General features: G+C 44.9%; 2 protein-coding genes across 4 annotated transcripts in view; one reads left to right on the top strand and one right to left on the bottom strand.

The window, feature by feature from the left end:
• The window catches only part of EVC2 (EvC ciliary complex subunit 2), a 207,689-nt gene extending 186,295 nt beyond the window's left edge, over window positions 1–21,394 (bottom strand). Inside the window, exon 1 of one of the 2 annotated variants that reach the window (XM_075569576.1) lies at window positions 20,270–21,394. In XM_075569576.1, the coding sequence (XP_075425691.1) occupies window positions 20,270–20,677 (408 nt within the window). In that variant the 5' untranslated portion in view covers window positions 20,678–21,394. The remainder of the gene's footprint in view (window positions 1–20,269) is intronic. The other variant, XM_075569567.1, reaches the window with a different exon arrangement.
• The window catches only part of EVC (EvC ciliary complex subunit 1), a 182,550-nt gene continuing 178,769 nt past the window's right edge, over window positions 21,138–24,918 (top strand). Inside the window, exon 1 of one of the 2 annotated variants that reach the window (XM_075569590.1) lies at window positions 21,138–21,666. In XM_075569590.1, the coding sequence (XP_075425705.1) occupies window positions 21,487–21,666 (180 nt within the window). In that variant the 5' untranslated portion in view covers window positions 21,138–21,486. The remainder of the gene's footprint in view (window positions 21,667–24,918) is intronic. The other variant, XM_075569600.1, reaches the window with a different exon arrangement.

Here is a 24,918-nt window from a genome sequence, read left to right on the forward strand (position 1 = left end):
AGTCAGCCGATCTTGGGGAGTCTAAACCCTGTATAGGTACCTGCTGCTAAATGCCAGATATTAATATCTCTATTAATGTTCATATTACAATGTAATTTTTGGTCTTCCTGCGAGCGTCAGGTGTCACCGGCCGTATTAATATATCTCACCTGACTGTGTGTATTACGGAACGGAAGTTATGCAATGATTTGCAGTAAATATGAAATTTTGGTTGAAGTTCTGAGAAACTGCAGCCCCCCTGCTATGATAATGAGCAGGGAAGAGGATGTCTTTGTAAACGTGGTAACTCACATTTACACACCAAGGTTTCCTGCAGGAGTGAACATGACAAATGTCCTCCCTGCTTCAAAGGTTTTTTTGATGGGGGGGCTACCCCAAGCTGGAAGTCCCAAAATGAGCTTCAAAAGCTTCCAAGGGACATTTGCTAGCCGTCTCGGCACCTAAGGTTACAGATAGAGGGACAAACGGTATATAAACTAGCTGTCCACCCTCTATCAAGTTGTTCATGCTGTTCATTGTTCTTCATGCAAATGATCTTCATGCATGCATGTGTCCTACCTGTTTTGCTGTGATGTCAACTCAAATGGGAGAAGTGGCAGGCTGTGATCCTGCTGGCTTTCTTGCCATAATCTTTAAGTAAGTGTCTATATTTTGCCTGTTATTGTATAATCTGTTGTGTTCACCTTTATCAAGGAATAAATTCTATTTATCATATCTAAGTCTCGTCCCAGTTCAAACCCAGGTATATATATATATTTATATATATAGTTTTTGGGGTACAATTACAGCCTGTCGCAAGCTCTCGTGACACATTCCCTACTAGATAGATAGATAGATAGATAGATAGATAGATAGATAGATAGATAGATATCTCCATAGTAATGGCAAAATGTACATACAAGCATCCAATTTCCCAATGCACTCTTTTAGATAAAATTTGTGGGTTCCTGGAGGTCGGGGAACTGCAAATTGTCTCCAAGGGACCCACAAGGTCAGATGATAAAAAAATAAGGGGAAAAAAGCAGCACAGACTGCTCCTATAAATTGTAAAACAAACAGTAAAAATGGTAGCGATCTTGCTACATGGCTGAGTTGTTACACTTTATTTAAACTCTGATATATGATGCTAAGTGAAGCCGAACCTTAAAACATTTTAAAACATAATTCCCAGGCTCTGGAAGGAAATAAAAAACCATATTGATTTACTAAGCATTTTGCACCAAATGACCTTTAACACACAAAAGGCTACAGAACCCAGCATATAAATTACAGGTTGCACTGGTATGGCATTTAAATTCCTTTCAAACACTGCTGTGTAAATGATTCCTTAGCAGGAAAACGGTAATTTTGAGTTATTTATTGTATTACCATAACTTTAGGTAAACCCAAAACCGTATCTGGATAACATATTTAACATTATAATTGTATAAATAAAGCAGCAGTCTGTGCTGCTCATCATATCATTTTTTTTTTTACTTTATGAGATCTCTTTTTACCTTTCCAATCCTGTTTATTATTTAAAAAATCCACTGCTACGTTGTACAGTAGAAACATTTGAAGATTTGGGATGACTTATCCGATATCCACTGGTCAATAGAGATTTTTGGCTGAAAAAAACAGCCCGACCGGCTACTTCAGCGCCTATAGAATAAGCCCCTAAATGTCCAGGAGGTCAAAATTGAGCTTTCCTGGAACCCAGTGCAGTCTGAGGCTACCAAGGTAGCCTCCGATGTTAGAGTTAAAGAAAACTATGATTTGTGTTTTATGCACTTGTGTATCTCTGTATATTATCTCCCGGTACAGTTTGTACTAGAACTCTGTGACATACATTGGTGGCGATATAAGTAAACATTGTGATGCCTCAGTCACTTTGCGGGGTCTTTTGTCCCATATTCAAGGCTGGAAAAACAGGGTTTTATTTACAGGGGATAAACACAACAATAGGCCCACCGTCCCTTTAAGAAAACTAAGCATAAAATAAAGACCTACTCCACTGACTATACAGCAGCTCCCTCGCTACTTGGCTAGTCAACTAAACTGGTTGCCAGCCCAAAACGCAGTCCGGTTTACAAATATACTATATACAGTATGACAATAGCAAAGTCCTTATCTGTTTCATTGGGCACTCGGTCCCAAGAGAGTCCAGGAAATCCCTCTTGATCCAGCGTCCTGAACAGGACAGCCCTGCTCCCACAGCAGTCTAACATCCTTAAATCTGAATACATGCCTTAAACTTGCCTTAAAACTAACCCCAGCATTTCTGCATTGATTAATGGCCCATCAGATTAACAGCGGGGGTCCCTAGCAGTCCCATTCAAACTGAATGGGACTGCCAGGGACCCCTGCTGTGTTAATCATATGGGTCATTAGTCAATGCAAAAATGCCTTAAACTAACCCAGCACATACCCAGAATGTAACCGGGCTAGTTTAAGGCAAGCTTTAGTATAGTCGTGGTCTCGTCTGTACATTATTTTTAACACTAAAAATAATTTATACTAAAAAGAGCATGACATCTTTTGGGGGGGCAATGTACTAACATTATATTAATTCAACTTATATAGGCTTATAAGGGGTGGTCGCCTCTTAAAGCTGGAAATTTAAATGTATTTCAGAAACATTAAAAAAAGTCAGATAAATTAGTCCATCTGGCCTGTCAAATCTACTAGTTGCATACGTGCTAGAAAATATTATAGGTACTTAAAGCAGCAAAACATGAAAAATCCTAACTGTTATTTTCAAATAAATCAGTTCTGTAATATTTGAATACGGTCTACTTTTTTTTCAACTTCTAATGCCTTTTTAAATGATTTTGTTTAATGTACTGAGCATCCTTTGGTTGCTACAGCAACCATTTAGAAACTCGCATCCACTTCCTCTTTTGACATGGGGTCAAACAAGCTCTGCCCTTTCTAACTATTACTCTGAAAGTTGTAATAATAATTTGTTATACTTAGTAATATAATGTTACATATCAGCTGCAGCATTTTATATATATATATATATATATATATATACAGTGTTCGACAAACCTATACATTTGCTCGCCCCGGGCGAGTGGATTTAACCCCCGGGCGAGTAAATATTGGCCCAAGCAGCACACATTTGATACTAGGTGGCGAGTAGATTTTTTTGTGTGGCGAGTAGATTTTTTGGTGATTTGTCAACCACTATATATATATATATATATATATATATATATATATATATATATATATATATATATATATATATATATATATATATATATATATATATATATATATATATTAAAATCAGGGGTGGGCAAAAATATAAAATACTTAGGAGCCAAACAGACTTTTGCATTCCGACTAGCCTGCCACCCCTCCCCACCCGTCGGTGGTTCGATGTGAAACGCGTATGTGGTCCAATTTTTGTACCTGTACTATGACCAAATAAATATCTAGTTTTATGGTAGTCACCCTTTCTCTGTCTTATTGACTTGTGGTGTGTCGCACCCTCTTTCAATTTGGGTTTTGCAAGTGGTGGGATTGAAATATGGCTTCCCTAACACTAGAATAGACAGGACCCTTTTAAATGTTCCTTGAAAGGCATTTATTCTGGAAGCCAGAGGGTCACGTGGTGATGACTTAGCTCAGATAGTGTCAACTCGCCCTCTTTTCCAAGCACGACAAGGTCTGTTTCTTTTCTTACTTTATTTTGGAGAAAGCAGGGAAAAACAGTTTCTTGTGTAGAGGTGTAGGTCTAAATCTCTGTGTGTGCTTAGTAGTAAAGGGAGGTGAAAAGTTAATCCTGCAGCACCATTACAGGGGTTACAGCGAGGTACTCACGAGTCCAGAGGAATGGTGGAAAGGAAATGGCAATGTATGCTGGGTAGTAAGATAGTCTGGGGACAGACCATCTGTGGGCAGAGCAGAGGGGGAGAAACCAGACTAGCCCATTAGAGAGAAAGGCTGGGGCTGCCATGGCAACTCACAGGAGTGTCTGGGGAAGCTACAACATGTAGAAATAATGTTGCATCTTTAATGCAGCAAGCTGCTGGGAGAGGGGAAATGGCACTGTATTTATCACACAAGCACTGTGTTTGTGTGCAGAGCCAAACACATACAGCTGGCACTAAGAAGCTGACAAGCAGGGCTGCGAGGAAGAAAGGGGGGGGGGGTGAAACAGAAGTGCAGACAGGGGTATACCTGTTCCATGACAGCATTCTTTGGGGGATTCTGCAGAGTATCAGGAGTCGTGGCTAAAAGGTTTTCCAAAAAGAGTACATTTATTAAATATGAAGATATCCTGGGGCTGACACCTATTCTCAAGAATAACAAATAGAAATGTTAACAGTTGCAATGAGACAAATCAAATTATGCCCCAAACTTCATGATTAGGAGGTGTCAAAACCTGTTTCTCATTTAAAAATAGATGTTATGTGCAGAGGTGAATTTCCCATAACACTGACTAGGCTATAGCCTAGAGCTGCAATTTTTGTGGATGGCAATTTTTGTGTGTGAGAAGGGGCATAACCTTCTCCAGAAAGGCCCCCCATCTCCAGCGTCGCGTTGTCATGGCGAACCAACATCAAATTACACTGCACCATCACTTGGTGATGCGTTGCCATGACAATGCTGTGCCACATGCCACCGTGATGTCATGATGTCACTATGCTATGGGTGTCAAAAAGGGAAATTCGCCACTGGTTATGTCAGATTTAATATCCAAGCGTGTTTATTAAGTACATAGATGCATCAGTGAAGATGGCGTGTATAAGTATTATGGAAACAAAGTTTTGAAGTCTTTTATATATTGAGGCAAAGTTTAAACATCAAAATGTAACGCATAGCTCACCACAAACGAAGCGCGACCGCGGTGCTGAGGCAGGGAATTGAGTAACGCTGACCCACAGTCACGTGGGTTCGCCTAGGATGTAGAGTAGACGTTCAGGTCAGGATTGGAGATGTGAGAGTAGTGAGGTACTTGCCAGGTTCAGGATAGGAGATTGTCGGATCATCGGAGTACTTGGCCAAGGTCAGGACTGGAGATTTGAGAATGGTCATAAAAGCCGGATCAGGAGTAGAGAGAAGCGGAGTCCAAGGTACAAGCAGGGTTCAGGCAACAAGAGGTTTATCAGGCAAGGCAAGGTCTCAGGAACTGGAATGCAGCAAGGCACGGCATCACACTAGAATATGCTCAGCAAAGACAGAGTGCAAGTGAATGGTATATATAGGAGGACCCTCCAATAGCCAGTCAGGGCGGAACCAGGAAGTAGAATCCAGTAGGCTGCTGGTGCACACAGGTGTGCCCTATAATGCAGCCTGATCAGAACAAGAGGCGGGACCGATCGCGCGCCAACCCGCGCTAGTCACGGAGGTCAGGGGGCGGAGCTTAGGCCGCGTGTCGCTCCCACGTCGGTCCTGTCCGTCATTGCAGCGGGGGCGGAGCTTAGAGTGCGCGTCACTCCCACACCGGTTCCGTCTGTCATTAGAGCAGGGCTTAACCCACGCGTCACCGGGGAAACTGGATGAACGCCCCCGTCGTGCGTCAGAGCAGGGGGCGGGACCAGGGTCCCCAGAAGCAGGAACACACAACGCAAGGTCCGCGCACATGCGCGTCACAAGACCAGACGAATGCGCATCCTGGGTATCTGTCGCGGGAGGGTCAGCAAGGTGAGGATACGGTCCACAGCTGCCAGGATGGTGAATCCTCACACAAAAGAACAGTTTTTTTTTTCCTTTGAAGTCGTAAAACTGTCAGAGAGATTGATCAAAGGGGTTGGTTGAAAACACAGACAGGTGGACTTATGTTGTTCTCAATTAAGGGAATGTAGAATATAAAGCCCTACTTTTTAATTGTGAGTTAGAATTCAACAGAGGTGTGTTTTGGGATCAAACACATGAAGTCTCATATTCCCTACTCCAGTGACCTCTCTGGGAAGAACTTATTACATGTAGTAAGTAACGTATAGGGATTTCTGTTTATTTTTTTATCTTTTGGTTTTAACAAACTGTATACAATTATATAACTGTATGTTCTTGTATTAATCTTTTTCTGTAACCTAAGCACTGTACTTTTTGTATATTAATGCTAAACTTTGATGAGTAAGGCTGCGGCCCCGCTGCCGCTGAGCTCGCTCATGCTTGGAGAGTGGTGATGTCACCAGCTCACCAAGCATGAGCGATCGCTGTCCTGCAACATTTTTAGAGTAGGAGTGGGGGGCGTGGCTATTACAGGACGGGGTGTGTCATTGGCTGTATAGGGCCTGTCTGTGTTTCTGTGTACTGTATCTCTCTCTCTCTCTCTCTCATATATATATATATATATAATCTCCCCCCCATTGCTCTCTCTCTCTCTCCCCCCCTGCGCTCTCACCCGCCCCCCCTACGCTTTCTCCCCGCTCCCCCTGCTATCTCTCCCGACCCCCCTCTCTCTCCCGGCCATCCCTCCTCTTTCCCCCCTTGCTTTCTCTCCCCTCTCCCCCTCCTCTCTCCACTCTCCCCCCCCCCTCTCTCCCTTCTCCCCCCTCTCTCTTCTCCCCCCCTCTCTCTCTGTCCCTTCTACCCCCCTCTCTCTCCCTTCTCCCCCCCCTCTCCCTTCTCCCCCCTCTCTTTCTCCCCCTCTCTTCTCTCTCCCTCCCTCTCTTCTCCCCCCACCACAGCAGCACTCCGTTTGCCCCCCCCCCTCTGTCCGTTTGCCCCCCCGCCCCTCTATCCGTTTGCCCCCCCGCCCCTCTATCCGTTTGCCCCCCCCCCCCCCTTTCCACTTCTCTCTGCTGAATTCAGTGTCAGTGTGTGTGTGACAGCAGAGTACAACACGCCCCCTCTTCCCATTTGTCAGAGCAGGGTCACGTGACCCTGCTCTCAGCACAGAAGTATCTCTCCCTTGTCTCCCCAAGCAGAACGCATGAGCGCGCGAGCACAGCGGGAGAGGGGATGTGCTGATCAACATTTGAGAAGGTAAGCGCCCCATGCGCCAAGCGAGCTCAGCGCCGCGGGGACTCAGCCTAATACTGATTGAACTGTTGCAAGCTTTGTAGTGAGCAATTTACGTTTTTGGACACTTTTGCTATAACAGATTTGTGTGTGTTAAAGCTGCAGTTCATGCAATATCCTGCATGTGTGTTTTTTTTAAATAAATCAGTTCTGTAGTAAGAAAAAATACTTTTAGCATTTTCTGTTTAAAAAAAAACAACTTTGAAAGACCAATTTTCTTGTATTCTATTTTAACAAGCATGCTTGTTCCTATAGCACCGATTTACATTCCCCATATTTAAATGTAGCCGGGACCCCCTTTTGCCACCAGTTGTGTTGAGGGTGGGAGATGCTGCACTTAGGGAACGCTCCAATAACGGAGGTTCCGCGGAGAGAGGGAGCCGCCATGTTATGGGTGGCGCCGGCGCAGAACTGGCGTAGCGGGAGGTTGCGCATGCGCAGGCGAAGGTGAGCAAAGCCCGCGAAGGAGGAGAGCTCGGATAGGAGGGGAGGTAGGGAACTACGAGTTCCAGCAGCCCCGCGGGTCCCCGTGATGCACGAGGACCAATCAGGTACGAGGAAGGGAGGAAAAGGAAGGGTTGCGCGCACGTTGGGTCAGAGCTTGCTGGAGGAGGAAGGAGAAGGAGCTCTGGTATAGGGAGGCAGTCCGCTCCCTATCTAGGCCGCATGCCCCAGGCCCAGTTGGGCCCTGAGCCACAGTAGTGTGAAGCCGAGTTAGGGACTGGCCATAGACAGGTTCCGGATCCCATTATTGTACTAAATCGCATCAGGACAGTGCTAAGTCAGTGGGAGGCCTGGGCTCAGGCCCCGCTATCAAGTTGCAGCGTGTCTGGGTGGGAGCGCCCCGGACACCTACGGGTGATGTCAGCTACGCCCACGCCGATCCTTTGTGAAGACTGTTGCAGAACCGGATACTGGAGTGCCCGGCAGGTAAACTTCAAGTGCACCAACGGTACCATCATTCACTCAGGACACGATGGCTGCGCAGTCACACACATATACATTCACTGTCTCACTTGAGGGTGGGGGACTTATTCCACGAGGGAACTGGACACGGGGTGGGATCACCCGGTGGAGGGACGGGGAGAGTGAGCGTTCGGCAGAACGCAGAGTATAGTGTCTCCTCTAGGGAGGGACACCTGTTGCTATATACATATATGCTTATGGTTGCTGCAAGTAAAGTTAAATCAGTTAAGTTATATTGCTGTGTGTGTGTGTGTTAATGTACATCAGTTCCTGCGAAGACCCACTTCCCCTCGGGCAGAAGCTGTCGCAGGTGGAGGCGCTGCACCAAGTTAGAAGTATTGAGTGTACCCCAGGCTCTCTGTGGCAGAGGCTCAGGCCCTGTGAGCTTACAGGTGATACAGCATATGGTAGTGGTCTGGGTTCGCTAGGAACCCGGGCTACATAAAGATGTCGCCAAACTTTGCCAATCAATAGACGGAGAACGAATTGACCGGCAGCTATGCAGTTTTTTAGGTAAGTAGAGATTGCACAACTGAAACTATTGAAGTAAAAAAAAAAAACTAAAAAAAAAAAAAAACGGGATCCTGAACTGCAGCTTTAAGTGCATAGTTTAGTAAACAGGGACCGAAGAACCTGGCAAATATAGTTTTGCGGTATCTTCGGTGGTGTCAGTGGATAAATATCAACAACATTTGAAGTACTTTGTGAAGGAGAAAAGTGGAGCAGTGAGTTGGCAGTGTGTATTAACCCTGTTTGCATATATGTCACGTGCTCACAAGTGTTGCGGTTCGTGACAGATGGAATATAGGGACGGATTGAAGGGAGATATTGTTCATTTGAGGGTCCATGTGCGGAGAAAGGGAATCAGCTAGATAGCGGTGAGTATTAACCCTTGTCCCACACAAAGGTCACATGCTCACAGGTGTATCATACGAGACATGGTCGATAGAAAGCAACAAAAGTATTGGTAAATGATGTTGTAGATTTCCACTGGTAAACCTGGCAGCCATTTTGGTAGGTGTTTAATTTTTTTTTAGACTAACAATATAAATTTTAAAAAAATCTCTGGAGCGGAGATATTTGTTGTTCAGCTGCTCGGAACCACACAGCGTAAAGGTAAACAAAAATAAGAGTATCTTGGGCGATTGGTGCCTTTAATATAAATGTATTGTTTCATTCTGAAGGAATTGTTGGTAAAATACACAGGGCTTTATTAAATTCCACAAAGGGCTGGGGGAGGGGCTAGTCAAAGGGATGGGGGCAGAGCTAGTCATCGGGATTGGGGATGAGCTGGTCAAAGGACTGGGGTGGAGCTAGTCCCCCATACACTGACATCAACCCCCAACACTCTGACATCCCCCCTCACCCCCAGGGGCAGGCCGCTGGACAAAATGCTGGCACCTAAAAACTCTGACTGGCTCGTAGGTATTTTATATTTTTGCCAACCCTGCGTTAATAAGGCCTCTAGTGTACCCATGACATACCAGGTGCATTATAACGGCGCTCTAAAATGTTTTAATGCGATACACTGAATAACATTATATACTGTAGGAACAAAGTAGCAAAACATTAACACAACCCAAATATAACTAGGACAAATATAATCAGGACGGGAGGGAAAATTGCAATTGCTCCTTAAAGTGTGGGAATAGCAGAAGCATCCCACTTTATATTCTACATTCCCCTTCAAACCTGCCCCAAACATCTAATAAGCAGGTTCAGCTACACACACCTCACAACCCTAGCTACAGCCTAACATACCTATCCAACGATGAACTCACATGCCCTGTGTAACAAAAGAGCACTAAGTGGAGGGGTTATCCCCAAGGTCAAGACGCCCTCTGCTTCAGGCTAACCTCATGATAGGAATGTTGCTATTGAGCCAATGTTTGCTGTTCTGTCATCAGGTAGTTAATTAACTAAACCTAAATACCATGTAGAATAATCGCAAAATATTGGCCCAAACTAATTAACTCTTAAAACCTTTCACCATGGAATCACTTTCTGAAGTATACATTATGTAGTACTGTATGTATATACTATAAACTTAAAAAAAGAAAAAAGTTAGGCAGATCAACAGGGAAATACAAAAATGAATTGAATTACATGATCTGCAGCTGGAATCATCTCACTTCCTCCTCATTTTGCTTCATTCATGCTGCGAAAATGAAATATCTATCTATAGCATGTACAGTACACACACACACGTATATAACATACGTCTACTGTAATATATTTTGATATACTGAAATATTTCAGAATACTTGTAAAAATTGCCTGTTCTTTTCCTTTTTCATTTGATCATTTTTACTGCCAAATCCTTCGGGTTTTGTTTTTTCCAAATGAATATTGATAGAATATAGACGCAATAGATGGTTACACCATATATACAAAAGTGGCAAATTTGACCAGACATTGCCAATAACCAATATCTTCTGCATGGATTACATTTTGCCAGTAAATTTGCAAATATTTTAGCAGCATGTGTGAAATGTTAGTTTTTTTTTATCCATAACTGTTCAATATTTTGTGTTCTATTTTTTTTCAATACTTTTGTCGAGATAGTTAAATCTTTTTACAGAGGCGGTTACCTTGTTGGTCTACCTTTGGAGCATTTGTTAGCAATTGTATGGAATGTACAAAACATAACACTTTTAATGGCTACAAAAGGAATCATGTCTAGAAGACAAAAGAATGAAAGCAGCAGCGATTACAAACTTGCAGATAATTGAATGTCATTTCTTTAAAAATGCAGGCCGTACTTACAGTAGGTCTCTGCTAAAAATTATCTTACATCAATATTTCTTTGGTATTGAAAACCCAGTGAAGTATTTGACCGTGGAGTATGTGATTTAGGGGAAAACAAAACAAAAAAACATTTAAAGCAATGTTAGAACATTTTCAGTAGTTTTCTCAAAAATATAATTTGGTCTATAAATGCCGTTTCAAATTTTAGTGACACAAATCACACCTTAAATAGCAAATACATGTCACATATACACCTTATTTCAGTGGTGTCTGTAGCAAAAGAAAACTGAAATGACTAATATAATATAGCGATACAGAGACACATCTGTGATAGTGTTAGTCCGACAAATATAATTGCTCAATACCGGGGCTCTTAACTTCTTAACTGGCTGCCGTAAAGGGCTCTGGACGGTCTGCCTATGCTATGTTCATTGTGGTTGCTCAGGCAGCTAAATCTAATTTTTCCTAGTAAAATTCACTTGTAATCTGAAGTAATGTCAATATATATGGTACAAGTGTTATAAATGCTTTCAAATTCTTCAAGTATAATATTTTTTTTAAGTATTTAAATGTATCCAAACTTACATTATCATACTCTTGTGGCGTTTTAACTCCTAATTTGTTTGGGGATCTGGCCCCTTTGGAAAGCCAGTTGAAGAGCCCTGCTCTTTCCTGTTCTATATGTACAGCTCAACCCCGTTATAACACGATCCGTTACAACGTGAATCCGCTTAAAACGTGATCCAAGCGTGGCTCCCAATTTTCGGAATAATTAATACTTTACAAACACGACTATTGGTATCGAAAATACTTTATTGTACAAGGCATACAATTGTACGTTATTTCTAACGCGATACTCTTATAGCACGACGTGGACGTGATTCTTTGGACCCCAAGCACAGCGTTATAAGGGGGTTGAGCTGTACTAAGTTTAAGGGAAATTTATGGCAACCTGACACCAACGGGATTGATGATTCAGTTATCTACTGAAGTCAACTGTTCTGTTTATAGAACTGGTAAACAAGCTCCCTTAATAACCAACAGTTACCATTTAGATTCTTGTTTCTTAGAATCAGTAGATGAATGGGGAGAGTGTATTTGGGCAGCATCTCTGTTCTAGTCAGTAACGGTTTATTGAAATGTAAATATAAAGGACAAGCACACAATACAGATATTGCTACATTGTATACTCTGAGTTACAGTACTTACTGTATTTTGAATAGTTGTTGCTATGTGGGACTGCACCTTCAACATATATTTGAGTTGCTCCACAAAGCCCCTTCTGCTTTGAAGAAATAATAATGAAAGGAGCGGTCTGTTTATTTTAAAGGTAGCTGGTTTATGAACTGATAGGACTACCGCTGTTATGCAATCACCGTTAGTGACCATCTCTGGAACTGAAGGACTCCTCGTACAGGCCTACAATAAACTACAGAAGTGTGCTTTCTGTGATATTTGTGAGGGGCTTCTGTAACTTGGCATTTTCTCATGCATGGTTCAGTCATCATGGCTCCACGTTGTCCATGGCGTCACGTTATGACACCATAAGGCATCACGTTGCCATGAGAACGTGACTCCTCATGGTGCCGTGATGTCATGTGAACTATGACAACACCAGAACTATGATGACTGGACTATGCAGGGGGAGATGCTGGAAGGAGATGCTGCCAAATGATGCTGCCAGAGAAGGTCAGAACCGAGGAGTTGCACGTCCCTGCACCAACCCCCTCAAACATGCAGCTGTCCCTGCTCTACAGCATCCAAATAAATGAGGCTTATTTTACCCTCAAAGTATATTTCATGCTCTCCTAATCCTCTTTGTGCACTAATTGAAGTGGCAGGTTTAGTAATGTAACTTGACCTTGGAGCCTGCGAGGAAGCTTCCCTTCCCTCCCCACAACTTACATTTAATAAATAAACACACAAAGAAGCTCTGAGAGGTACAATGTCTGCGGCTTTCTTTACACAAATAATAAACCCTGGAAAGTGCCAACCCAGACCACGTGCCCTCCCCGCCGCGTACCAAAACTATGGAATGCAAGACCCACAATGCAGCCACATCACCGGCTTGGCCGTTTAATGAGACTGGGCTCCAGGGAATCACACACAAATGAGCCCTGCCCACCCGCGATCCCCAGTCACCACAGGGCTTTTCTGCACCATAGAGCCCCCGTCCGGCAAGGTTAACGCGCAGTTCCCTCCCAACAGCTGCCAACCCATGGGGCTATATAACCTCCTTAAACTAGTCGCATACCCCCAAACCCACAATGATCCTTTCAGACCCCTCCTGAAGTCATGTCACACAGATCTAACCCTATTTCATATAAATGTACCCAGTCTGGGTGAAATAATCCACTATTCGCTGAATCGAACTTGGGATGCGACATACATTTCTCAACTGCCTTGTTAATTTTCTTTCATGTTTTCTCCACCATCCTAGCTCACAGTGCCCCCTTCAACGCCTGCTTGCGAACAATGTCTGACTACCCCCATCTGAACAACCCCCAACGCACCTGAATGTGAGATAAATCATTCCTTTTCGGCACTCACTGGCATAGTTGCCCCTCGACAAAGTCTACTGTGCTGACTCCTTCCCCCCCCGCCCACTTCTTCTGTCGCATTTGGCCAGAAAATTAGCTCCCACCCCTCACTCCCCGCAGGCTGAGCAAACATGCCGGTACTTGCAGTCACTTCATTTGCATTGCCCCTCACTGAAGGCTACTGGCCGGCGCGCTGGAGGATGCATTGCTGCCAGACACCCATGAAAGGAAGGGAACAAAGGGCTGAGAACAGCACTACTACCAAATTAATAATGAAACCACAGTAACATAGAATGCAAGTGGCACTCTCCCTGGAGTAAATAGACACATAACAAAAAGAGAGAGAAAGAAGCAAATCCCATAAGACAAGATTCACAGAAACTCATGACGGGGCCACTCGGGGTGGGTAAAAAAGATGTATCAAATGTATTAAATATGCAATTGATGGTAGAGCAAACAAGACAAACTTTAATAAAAACTCTTAAAAACATGTAAGTGGACCATCCCCAAAGAAATGATTACAACAGTAATATAAATTAAATGCTGTAAATCACCCTAAAAAAGTCATAATAATAGGATGTCAAGTGACAAAAGAGCACCTCAGATAATACCGGAGGTACTAAAACCTCACAGTAATCCCTAAAGTCCAGGAGGGGTTAATAAACGACTTCTCCTGAAAAAATGCAGCAACTGGTGTGCATACGCGATGGGTGCTTGCCGATCGCGCTGGCGTGTCACGCCGCGCAAGTGCCGATCGCGCATGCATGGCCGGCAATGTGACATCATGCTGTCATGGCAATGGGATGGCATGGCGTCAAATGACACTGCAGGATGAGGCGGCACAGGTATAAGTGCGGCATATTTTTTAAATCCACCACTGGTTTTATATCTTAGAGGTTTGTGAAAAATATTTCCAATAAATTCACTTTTGGTCAGCTCTGCAGTTCTGTCAAATGTACTGATCCCTGGTGTAATTGTTCTGGTGTCTTGTGACAGGGGTCACTGGCAATCCCCCTAGCCCTCCTGTAAGGGCCCTCCCCTGCACTCCAGCATCCCTCTCACAATGCCAGCCACATCCATCTCCCGAGGCCCACTCTGCGGCAGCTCTCTCCCTTGCAGGCTTGTGTCCTGGCCTTCAGTCCCTAACTGCTGCTGCCCTTTCTCTTTCTGTGAGGGCAGCTCTGATACCCCCTGGCCTGTACCCCTCAGAGAAGAACCACCCTTTGCTCACTGAAACGGGGAGGAGGACATTGGGGCTGAACACTCCCCTTGTCCCGCGCCGGTCGCCTTCTGGCTCCAGTTTATTCCACCTCGTCATGCTCCTTGTGGAGGGACCAGCGTCTCCACTGCACAGGTGTGCCTTGAACCTACACTGCTCCCCTTGGAAGACCCGACCACCATGGGTGTGCCTCTACCAGCCGCACTGGCGGCCGTGTGGATCTGAGTGTGCTGCCCAGGCATGACACTTGCCTCTGCTCTGGGATTAACTGACCCACGCCAGTGTCCCCATCACCCGCGAGCAGACCCGCAAGCTCTGCAGCTGATCCATAAGCTCCTGCACAGACGCCATTGCTTCCAAAACTTTTCAGCAGGCAGCGGACTGATTTCCTAGCCCACCCCAGATTTGAATCCCCTAACCCCTCTCCACCCCGTATGTGGCAAGGATGGGGGGGGGGGGGGTGACGGGGGGAGGGCAAAGTATGGACCGGCCACCTGGACAAAGGTGAGGAGGAGAGCCTAGCCCCGGCGGTCGGGTGCCCTGTCGCCAAAGGGGGCTCCAGGCTACTTTTGCTGCATAAAACCTTTTTGCAACAACTAAATGCTTTGGAGAGATTTTACAATACACCTTAGCTCTTTAATGATGATATTCATTGTGAAGTCACTGACATACTGTAGTGTCATTACTTTTGTGTGCAACCGAATTATTCTGCCATTGTTAGGAAAACTGGTAAAGTAGACGTATGATATCCATTAGCTAAGGTAAGAGCTATATCAAAACTGGTAAGAATAAGGAAAACATTATATATTACACACACATTTTTTACTTTAAGTGTCATTGTATCTGTCTACGTAAGAAACACAACTTGATAAGCTATGTGACGGTGGTGGTAGATGTGGCTTCTTTTAATAAAGGTTAAGCCCGCCATTACCATACAAGTCAATAATATATTTATGTTGTATATATCTATGTGTTGTGCAGCCTGGTTCCAGCACTTCAGTGACGAGGGGTTAACTCTGTGTTGGGGGGGGGGGGGGGAGGGGAGAGGGAATGTTGCAAGTTTCATGTTACAAAACTTATGTTTCAGTTAACCCACCAATCAGGGGGCCAAGTAACATTGGAGGCACCTACCAATGACCCCCCTATGTGTATCCATGATGTGCCCATCCTTACATTTCAGCCCTAATGCTCGCTATGCACCATCCCGACTCTTGCGTTCCACTCAAGGATATCTTCTCTCTACCCCTTTGTATCTAAAGCCCTCTCCCGCCTTAAATCTTTCTAACAGACTGCCCCACACCCCTGGAATACCCTTCCCCTCAATACCCGACTAGCACCCTCTCTATCCACCTTTAAGACCCAACTTAAAACACACCTGCTTAATGAAGCATATGAGTGGCTCCATGGCTAATACTATACACCTGATACATAGAGCTTGAAAACATACTTACCAGAATGCCCTCCTACAGTCTCTACATTCTTCCTACTTACTAATTAGATTGTAAGCTCTTCGGAGCAGGGACTCCTTTTCCTAAATGTTACTTTTATGTCTGAAGCACTTATTTCCATGATCTGTTATTTGTATTGTATGTGTAGCAAAATGTATTGTATTTAGTGAGTACAGGCATACCCCGCATTAACGTATACAATGGGTCCAGAGCATGTATGTAAAGCGAAAATGTACTTAAAAGTGAAGCACTCCCTTTTTCCACTTATTGGTACATGTTCTGTACTGAAATCATCATATATGTGCATAACTGATGTAAATAATGCATTTGTAACAGGCTCTATAGTCTCCCTGCTTGCGCACAGCTTCGGTACAGGTAGGGAGCCGTTATTGCTGTTCAGGACGTGCTGACAGGCGCATGCGCGAACTGCCATTTGCCTATTGGGCGATATGTCCTTACCCACGAGTGTACTTAAAGTGACTGTCCTTAAACCGGGGTATGTCTGTATTTTGGGATATGTGTAATTGGGCATTTCACAGTTGGGATTTCAGGCCTAAAAATGCAAAGATGCATTAATCTTAAATTACAATTGTTTCAAGTTGCAGAGAAGGTATTACGTGTGATATAATTTGATCGCAACTAAAATATATATATTGCTAAGCTGGAGTTTTAAATGACCTGTGGTGCAGTGAATGTTTCCGGTTTAGCAGTAGTAAAGCGGGCAAATCTTAAATCACTATCAAGTCACAAGGCCTCACTTCAAAATATACTGTAGCCCTGGTAAGAAATGGGGCTATAGTTCTATCCTCCTCCTGGTATAATCCCTGGTAAGGGCAGGTTGCCAGGAGTTATCATGGGTTTCCCCCACTTCAAGCACTTGCCCTGAGTGGTGGAGGTAGGTCAGCTGACCCTGTGTCAAAGCAAGAGACACAGGGGTGATAAATACAAAAAAGACACAGCGCACAACGCTCATAGTGCATTAAAAATATTATTCACATAAACAATAAATGGGTGAGTAATGTGCGTACATCAAATGCAGTAATATCAAGCAGTTTCGGGATATGTTACCCAACGCCTCCGGAGACCGGATCAGGTGTCCTTGCAGGGGTGAAAATGCTGTCCTCGGTGGTGCAGGGTCCTATTGGGGTAGATGCACAACCTCTGCTGGTCCTTGCTCCCCAGAGCACGAGTGGACCGGGAGCTGCTGATCTCTGCAGTGCTTCAGCAAGGCAAATCTGGGCATCAGCTGGGCGCTAGCATTCTCCTCCGTGTGGAGCGCTTCCTCGTTAGTGACGTCACCACGGGGATTTCGGCGCCGTTCGAACACGATCAAATCGCGCAGTAGGGTGCTAATAATCAGCTAGAGCACTTGTCAAATTGTCAGAAAAGGCTCCTGTGTGCTTCCTGCACCACTTTATTTCTATATGAAGAAATAAAGTGGTGCAGGAAGCACACAGGAGCCTTTTCTGACAATTTGACAAGTGCTCTAGCTGATTATTAGCACCCTACTGCGCGATTTGATCGTGTTCGAACGGCGCCGAAATCCCCGTGGTGACGTCACTAACGAGGAAGCGCTCCACACGGAGGAGAATGCTAGCGCCCAGCTGATGCCCAGATTTGCCTTGCTGAAGCACTGCAGAGATCAGCAGCTCCCGGTCCACTTGTGCTCTGGGGAGCAAGGACCAGCAGAGGTTGTGCATCTACCCCAATAGGACCCTGCACCACCGAGGACAGCATTTTCACCCCTGCAAGGACACCTGATCCGGTCTCCGGAGGCGTTGGGTAACATATCCCGAAACTGCTTGATATTACTGCATTTGATGTACGCACATTACTCACCCATTTATTGTTTATGTGAATAATATTTTTAATGCACTATGAGCGTTGTGCGCTGTGTCTTTTTTGTATTTATCTTTTAGCTCCAGGGGGTCCCTGAGCCCCCCCTTCATCGCAGCTGCAGACGCTCAATTCTAGGTTAAGTTATTTAATTCACCTTACTTTCACCTTATCACGTCACGTTTTAATTAGTTGCGCACTCTTATTTCCTTTTTTTCACACAGGGGTGATGCCTGCTGAGATCATAAAGAGCAGTGTATTTCCTATTTACTGAGTCTGTGAGAAAGAAGTATGATAGTTGGAGTTAGGGTTAGAAAGGAGAGGAGGGAGCAGCTCATGAGTAGAGCTGATAGGATATAGTAGGTGGACCAAATACCTCTCACCCTGCTTAGGGGGTGAGGGAAGGGCTAGCCCCACTCTGGATGTCCTTTGGTCCAGAGTGGCGGCAGGGATCACCACAAGGGAGAACAGTTAGTGGACTGTGCATCACTGTACCTGTCGGCTGTTGCTGCTGCTGCCAAGAGAATAAAGAGACTGCTGCTTTAAAGATAATCCTTGTGTGAGACTGAAATCTCTCCATCCCTGGGAGGGGGGTTTCTGTGGTAGAGATTCCACCCCGCATCCCTGGGGCTTACTACAGATGGAGGCGCTGCACCATTGAACGAGAACGAAGGCATTCACCCCAGTAACCTGTTCCTGTTGTCCCCCATGTCATCGCGGGAGACTCAGGCCCTCCTGTTGCCAGCAGGTATGCACCACGCAGAGAAATATAGCCAGACCCTAGAACACCTTAGGGGACCTGATCTGCGATTAGGGGGGGGGGGGGAGTATGGGCTATAATACTTTAATTTAAAAAAAATGTATTTTAACTATTTATTTATTTTTTTAACTTTGCATTTTGCATTGTTAAATGTTACTTCTTATTCAACAGAAGGGAGTTTGATGAGTGGGTGATGACTGTTGGCCCATATTTCTGCCTCCTGCATTGAATAGCAGTCATTCAGGGAAAGACCATTATTTGGCATTCCCAAAAAATGAACATACAATAATATACATGGATCATGAGTATCTCTATATAATTATAGCACCACACTTCTTTATAGAGAAACTAAAAAGGAACACATTGAGGTCCTCCATATGTTGTTTAGAACATGAGTTACCACAGCAGTGTGCAAACTGGGGGTGGGGGGGGACGCAAGATTATTCTGGGGGGGCGCGAGCGGTTGCAGGGGTCCCGTACTCTTCCCCGAAGGCATTTAAATTAATGCCAGGGGATCGCGTGAGGCCTCTGCAACTTCACTTGCATTCTCTTCGGCGTCGCGTCACCATGGCAACGCAGCATCAAATGACGTCGGAGAGGAGGTAAGGGAGGGCGGCGCAAACAGGGAGGGCGCAAGCGGTAAGGCCTTGTCCAGGTTGGTGCTGTGCGGGTGCGCGCTCACGCTGGACACGTTGCGACAATGCACGTGGCCTGCGTGAGTGGGCGGGCGCGCCTGCTCGGCACTCAGCCGCTTGCCGAGCAAGCAAAATTTATTTTGCTCCTCGCAAGCGCGTCACGCCAATGAGGGCGAACCAGCTCCGTGATATCGGGGCCGCGCCCCCAGACGCGCGAGCACCTAGCCAGCCAGGAAAAGCGCACCAGTGTGCAGCGCCGGAGCGCCAGCGCGGCCTTTCCCTACCTGGACGAGGCCTAAGATTGCGCAGCGCTGAGTTACCACACCAGTGGCCATTATAATAGTCCACAAATGTTACTGTAGTTCTCAGAGGGAGTTTTCTATTTTGTTCAGCTGTCCGGGAATTAAACAAAAAATGTTGCGCTTTAGCTGAACAAGCCTCTGCTGACTTCTAAGACACACTAATAACCATAAGGAAAGTATGTTGCTGTACGGATGTGGATACAGGGAATAAGTTGTGAACAAATAGGGTCAGTAGCTCCAAATATTGGAAAGACCTAAACAACTTTCCAGGTGTCTCTGTTCTCTAACCGCTCTTCGGAACAGAGACTCCTTTTCCTAAATGTTACTTTTATGTCTGAAGCACTTATTCCCATGATCTGTTATTTGTATGATTGTCACGTGTATTACTACTGTGAAGCGCTATGTACTTTAATGACACTATATAAATAAAGACATACTGTACATACATACAGTACATACGCCAAAAATATTTCTGCACGGTTGTCAATGCCATATATTAAGTCTTATTGCTAATTCCATTGGCTCCAGAGGGCCTGCAGCCTATTGTAAAACAATATATTGCAGAGCCCCTAGAATTAAATGGTTAATTTTAAGGGGTGGAGCTTGAACACGAGTTGTAGATGTATATGGCAAAACACATTTTTGCTCAATAAAGTGTATAATAAATAATATTGCTATCACCATTTCTTCATGGACATTTACACATCTAATGCACCATCCCTTTAACCCCTTTCTGGCACCGAATGAGCTAATCAATCACCTTGACACTACTTACCTTTCACCTTTTCACATCTGGCCCACATATTAAATATGTGTATATTAGCATTGCACTGAAAACTATGAATGGGTCCTTACCTCAATAAGTGTAGCTTCACTAAAGTCCCTCCCAAGTCCATCTGAATGGCCAAACAGGTTTGTTTCTGGAGGTTTGAATCTTGCCAGCACAGGAGCATAGCCATTGGTGACAGTGCATCCAATATCTACTTTTAATTGGTTATGATCCTTGCAGTTTCTTGCGAAAAGAGAGTTGTAGGAGGAGAACTCAATCACACCCATCAAAGAGGAACTGTGCAGCTCAGAACAGAAAGTGTTAACATGCGAGGAATTGACATGGTGAACTGTTAGATGCAGTAGCACGATAGACAACGTGGTACCAATGATGCATGGCCTTGTCAGCAAAGTGACACACAGTGCAATGCACAAGGAGATCCAATTTGCCAGCATGTCAGCACAACAGATTCCCTTTCCCAGGCAAGAGGCCATGCCTCAATTCTGTCATCACCAGATCTAATGGTTGTCTATGGATCCTGCACACTTGGAAACAGCCGATGCCATGTGAAGCCAACATCCCACCCCAGCGATCCACGCAGCTCCAGAGCAAACGTGGTTTAAATCCAAGTTAGCTATATAAAACAATCCATCTTGTGTTTGCCTTTCTTCCTTCCACTCGCTGATCACTATTAGTTCATTGTAACACATTGCTCCTCCTCAAACAGCTGAGGCTGTACATGGAGATGGGGGATCCCTGCTATGTATGTGTAGCATGGAAGCAATAACAATGTGATGGACTTCCCGGAAAGGAAAGGAAGTAGCGTTTCAAACCACAGCACACCAACAAAAAAAAAAGTTTTAGGAATTTCTGATCCCACCTCCTGGGGCAGAGAATAAAGAGCTGATTGGTTCATTCGCCCAGTAATCCGCCCCAGCCCCTCATCTTTGCATTATGGGATTTATAGTGATTTCTCAAAACAAAACTTCCCAGCTAACTTTTTTTTTTTAAACTAAAAAAAATAAAGGCCAAACCACAGCTATTTATTTGCAGCACTGTTTCTCCATGACAGATATTCGGGCTGCTTACCACCTACTGTCGTGGTTCCCTTTCTACTCGGATTTCCTGCAAGTTTCCAGCGATCTCACCCTGGGGAATGCATTTGGCAAATCATGTACAGGGCATTATTTAAGTCATGCATTTTGCTCTGTTGATTTGCAGTAAAAAGAGCAGGAGCAGCCAGTCGGCTCTTTTTCTGGTGACTGCGAGCTGAGCCCCCGGGGAAGTTGCTGCAGCCCCAGTGATGGCTCATGCTGAGGCCCCGGACCTCTGCCTGAGGGATGTTGTGCTGCAGTTCTCGGTGGAGTCTCTCCGGGTGGATCCAGGACTGCTCAGCACCGCTGTGGTGTTGGGCTGTGTGATAGGTACCGCCGCCGCAGTGCTGATCTGTGTGCTCCTGCTCCTAACACATCTCTCACGGAAGGTACGTGTCATTCATTGCAGTTATACATAGCAGTGTGTGTGTGTGTGTGTGTGTGTGTGTGTGTGTGTGTGTGTGTGTGTGTGTGTGTGTGTGTGTATTATCAGATAATTCGATTGTAAGCTCATCTGAAGCACTTATTCCCATGATCTGTTATTTAAATGATTGGCACGTGTATTACTGCTGTGAAGCGCTATGTACATTAATGGCGCTATATAAATAAAGACATACAATAGACATACATACATCACAATTTAAGTTATGGTGGGTGAAAAAAGCAACTGAGTGGTTTCTCTGACTTTGCATCCGATTCCCATGCTGTGCTTAAAAGCTGTGTTAACAGCGAGCATTGGCTTATAAGGGTTCCATGTAAAAATGGATTCCAGGCAAAAGATGAACCGGTGTGCTCATTTGCATGTCATTTCCCAGAATCATTTACTGCAGTGGAAGTACTGTATGCTAAAAGATAATGGTGAAAGGCAGGGTTGCAGACCTGTCTAAGGCCTCGTCCAGGGTGACGCTGAGCGGGCTCGTGCTGGCCGTGATGAAACACATTGCTGCAATGTGTGTGGCCAGCGTGAGCTTAACTCCTTGTAGAGGAAAGCAAATTTGATTATGCCGCTGGCTGGTGCGTCACGTGAGCGGTTCGCCCAATGAGGGTGAACTAGCTCCATGACGTCATGGCCACACACCCCCGCACGCGTAACTAGCTGGCCATAAATCGCAGCAGAGCGCGTGACGTAACCGCGCACGATGAATTTCGCTTTGCAGCAACGTCGCTAGCGACCTGGCCATTGATTGGTTCAGAGGCTGTCACATGTGGCGACAGCCACTGAAAAATCTAATTTGACTGGCTACCAAATTTTTGGTCGCGACGTCGCTCGCGTCGCGCTTACTATAAGTGCTTGCGATGCCGACAATGCATTTGTTTTGGAGCAACGTCGTCGTCGCAAGGCACTATAAGCGCAGCCTTAGACATGTTAATGTGCTCACAAGTGATCTTTATATTTTCTATAATATATATACATATATATATACACAGACATATATGTATACACGTGCAGGAAACAAGTCTAGGGTGGGGATGCTGTCTAAACAAAGTCACTAACACATGCATTACCATAATATAAATATTTATAAACCCAGGGGGGCTGCAACACCCCCCACCGCCTACTTTAAGCCATCCATGAATAGTGTGGGTGTGTGTGTATGTGTATGTATATGGTTGCCAAGTGTCCAGTATTGAACTGGATAGTCCTGTATTTGGACACTCTGTCCAGTAAAAAATTAGAGATAATACTGGACATGTATGTGTCTGACAAAGTGACATAACCGGCTTGGGGGACCGCAGGATTTCCCTGAGCAGGGAGACAGCAGGACTGTTTCTAAGGGGTAGTTACCTTCATCCTGACTGGCTGCATTACCCAGCAGCAGCTGGATCAGGAGGAGGTGTCAGGAGCCTGAGGGTGGAGCCAAGGAGAGGAGGAAACAGCATAGAGCGGAGAGCGAAGTGTGTGTCATGTTGGTGTTCGTGTCTCGAGCGCGTGTGTGTCTCAAACGCATCACACCTTTGACCATTGTGTCTAATATTTTTGGAGAAGCCAGCTGGCAACCCTACGTATGTATATATGTATGTAGAGGCATCAGTACCGTGTTAGCCGAGCTTCAATAATCAAAAAATAAATAGACGATACCGTTCTGTGGCTAACGAAATGCTTTTATTTGTGCGAGCTTTCAAGATACACTGATCTCTTCTTCCGGCGATGTTACAATGAATGAAGCAAGCAAAGGGTATACTTAAAAACAGTGTCTCTTGGAATGTTATCTGTGCTTGTCCCTCCCCCGTGTGTGGATGTGATTTATGGCTAGAGGTGTTAAATGGTTCCTGAAAGTTAGTGATGTAAGAGTGTGTGTGTGTGTGTGTGTGTGTGTGTGTGTGTACCTGTTTGAATATAAATGAATGGAGAGCGCACAGTGTATACAGTGCTTTACAAAAGGTGTGTGTAGAATGGGAGTTAAAATTAATGGTGTGGGTAGGTGTGGAAATGTGAGAGATAGTTGCATAACTAAAATTGTGTGTAGATACTATGTGGTCCCTATTGGTGTATAGGGATGGAAAAACAAGGAGTGTTTGTATGTGTAAGAGACAGCTGTGTGTGCATACATATAGCCTTTAGCACTCATGGGAAGAGAGTTCACTTGTGTCAGTAATGACTCATAAAATTTCGATCTCTGTTTAGGCCACCGCTAAGTGTCCCGAACAGTTGCATAAATTTGTATTCATGCAACCGTCTCTCTTTCGGTGTTTTAAGATTACCTTTGAGTATAGCAACCCTCAGATCGTTCATCTTATGGCCATAGTCAGAGAAATGTTCGCCAACAGGACTGTCTCTTGTTCCGCGTGTAATGCTGTGGCGATGCAGGTTCATTCTCTTGTTTAGCCCCTGCCCCGTCTCACCTATGTAGTAGCAGCCCCCTGGGCATTTCATGCACATGATGAGGTACACGACATTGCTGGAGGAACAGGTGAACGAACCTTCCTCTGATTTTGTATTCCTGATTCCTGTGCGGTATTTGTATTGTGTCCGCTGGGTGGGGCATTGCACAGGTTTTGCATCTTGCGTCCTGGCATGGTTTCGTCCCGCATTCAGTTGTACTGTGAATACTTTACTCCTCACCATAATATTCTTCTTTGTATGTGGTTGTTAATTAATCATTATCCCACTTTTAAGGCCACTGGCAGATTTTCCTGGGGCCCAGGACAGAATGTTGAACTTAGGTCATGGGTAGTGGGGGGAATAAGTGGGGTGACGGGGGCTGAATCTTACCTAGATTAGGGTGATGGGAAGAGCTCCGCAGTGGAGGGGAGTTCAGGCCTCACGGTGCACGGAGGTCCCGGCGTCTGGAGAATTTGGACCAAACTTCATTCCAGGCCAAACTCCTGTTATTGCTTTGCTGGGCCCCCAGACACATGTCCTAGCTCTCACCCCTGTGTCAGTGCCTCTGTCCCTTTTAACCATATTGATAAGGGGGGCATGATTGTTCCCCATACTGTCCCATGGAGTTAACATGTTCTTATACCTCTTAAATATGCAAAGTTGTGAAAGATAACATTGTGGGGGTGGAGGGTGGAGATGTTACAATAATTTACTTTTGCTACATTGTTTAAATGTGTGTATCTTTTCACACTTAATTCACTACTCGTTCCCTATTTGCAATTTTTTTTAAAAATAGTATTTTCAGCAAATTCAACAT

This window comes from Ascaphus truei, chromosome 1, assembly GCF_040206685.1.
Source record: "Ascaphus truei isolate aAscTru1 chromosome 1, aAscTru1.hap1, whole genome shotgun sequence".
NCBI classification, from domain to species: domain Eukaryota; kingdom Metazoa; phylum Chordata; class Amphibia; order Anura; family Ascaphidae; genus Ascaphus; species Ascaphus truei.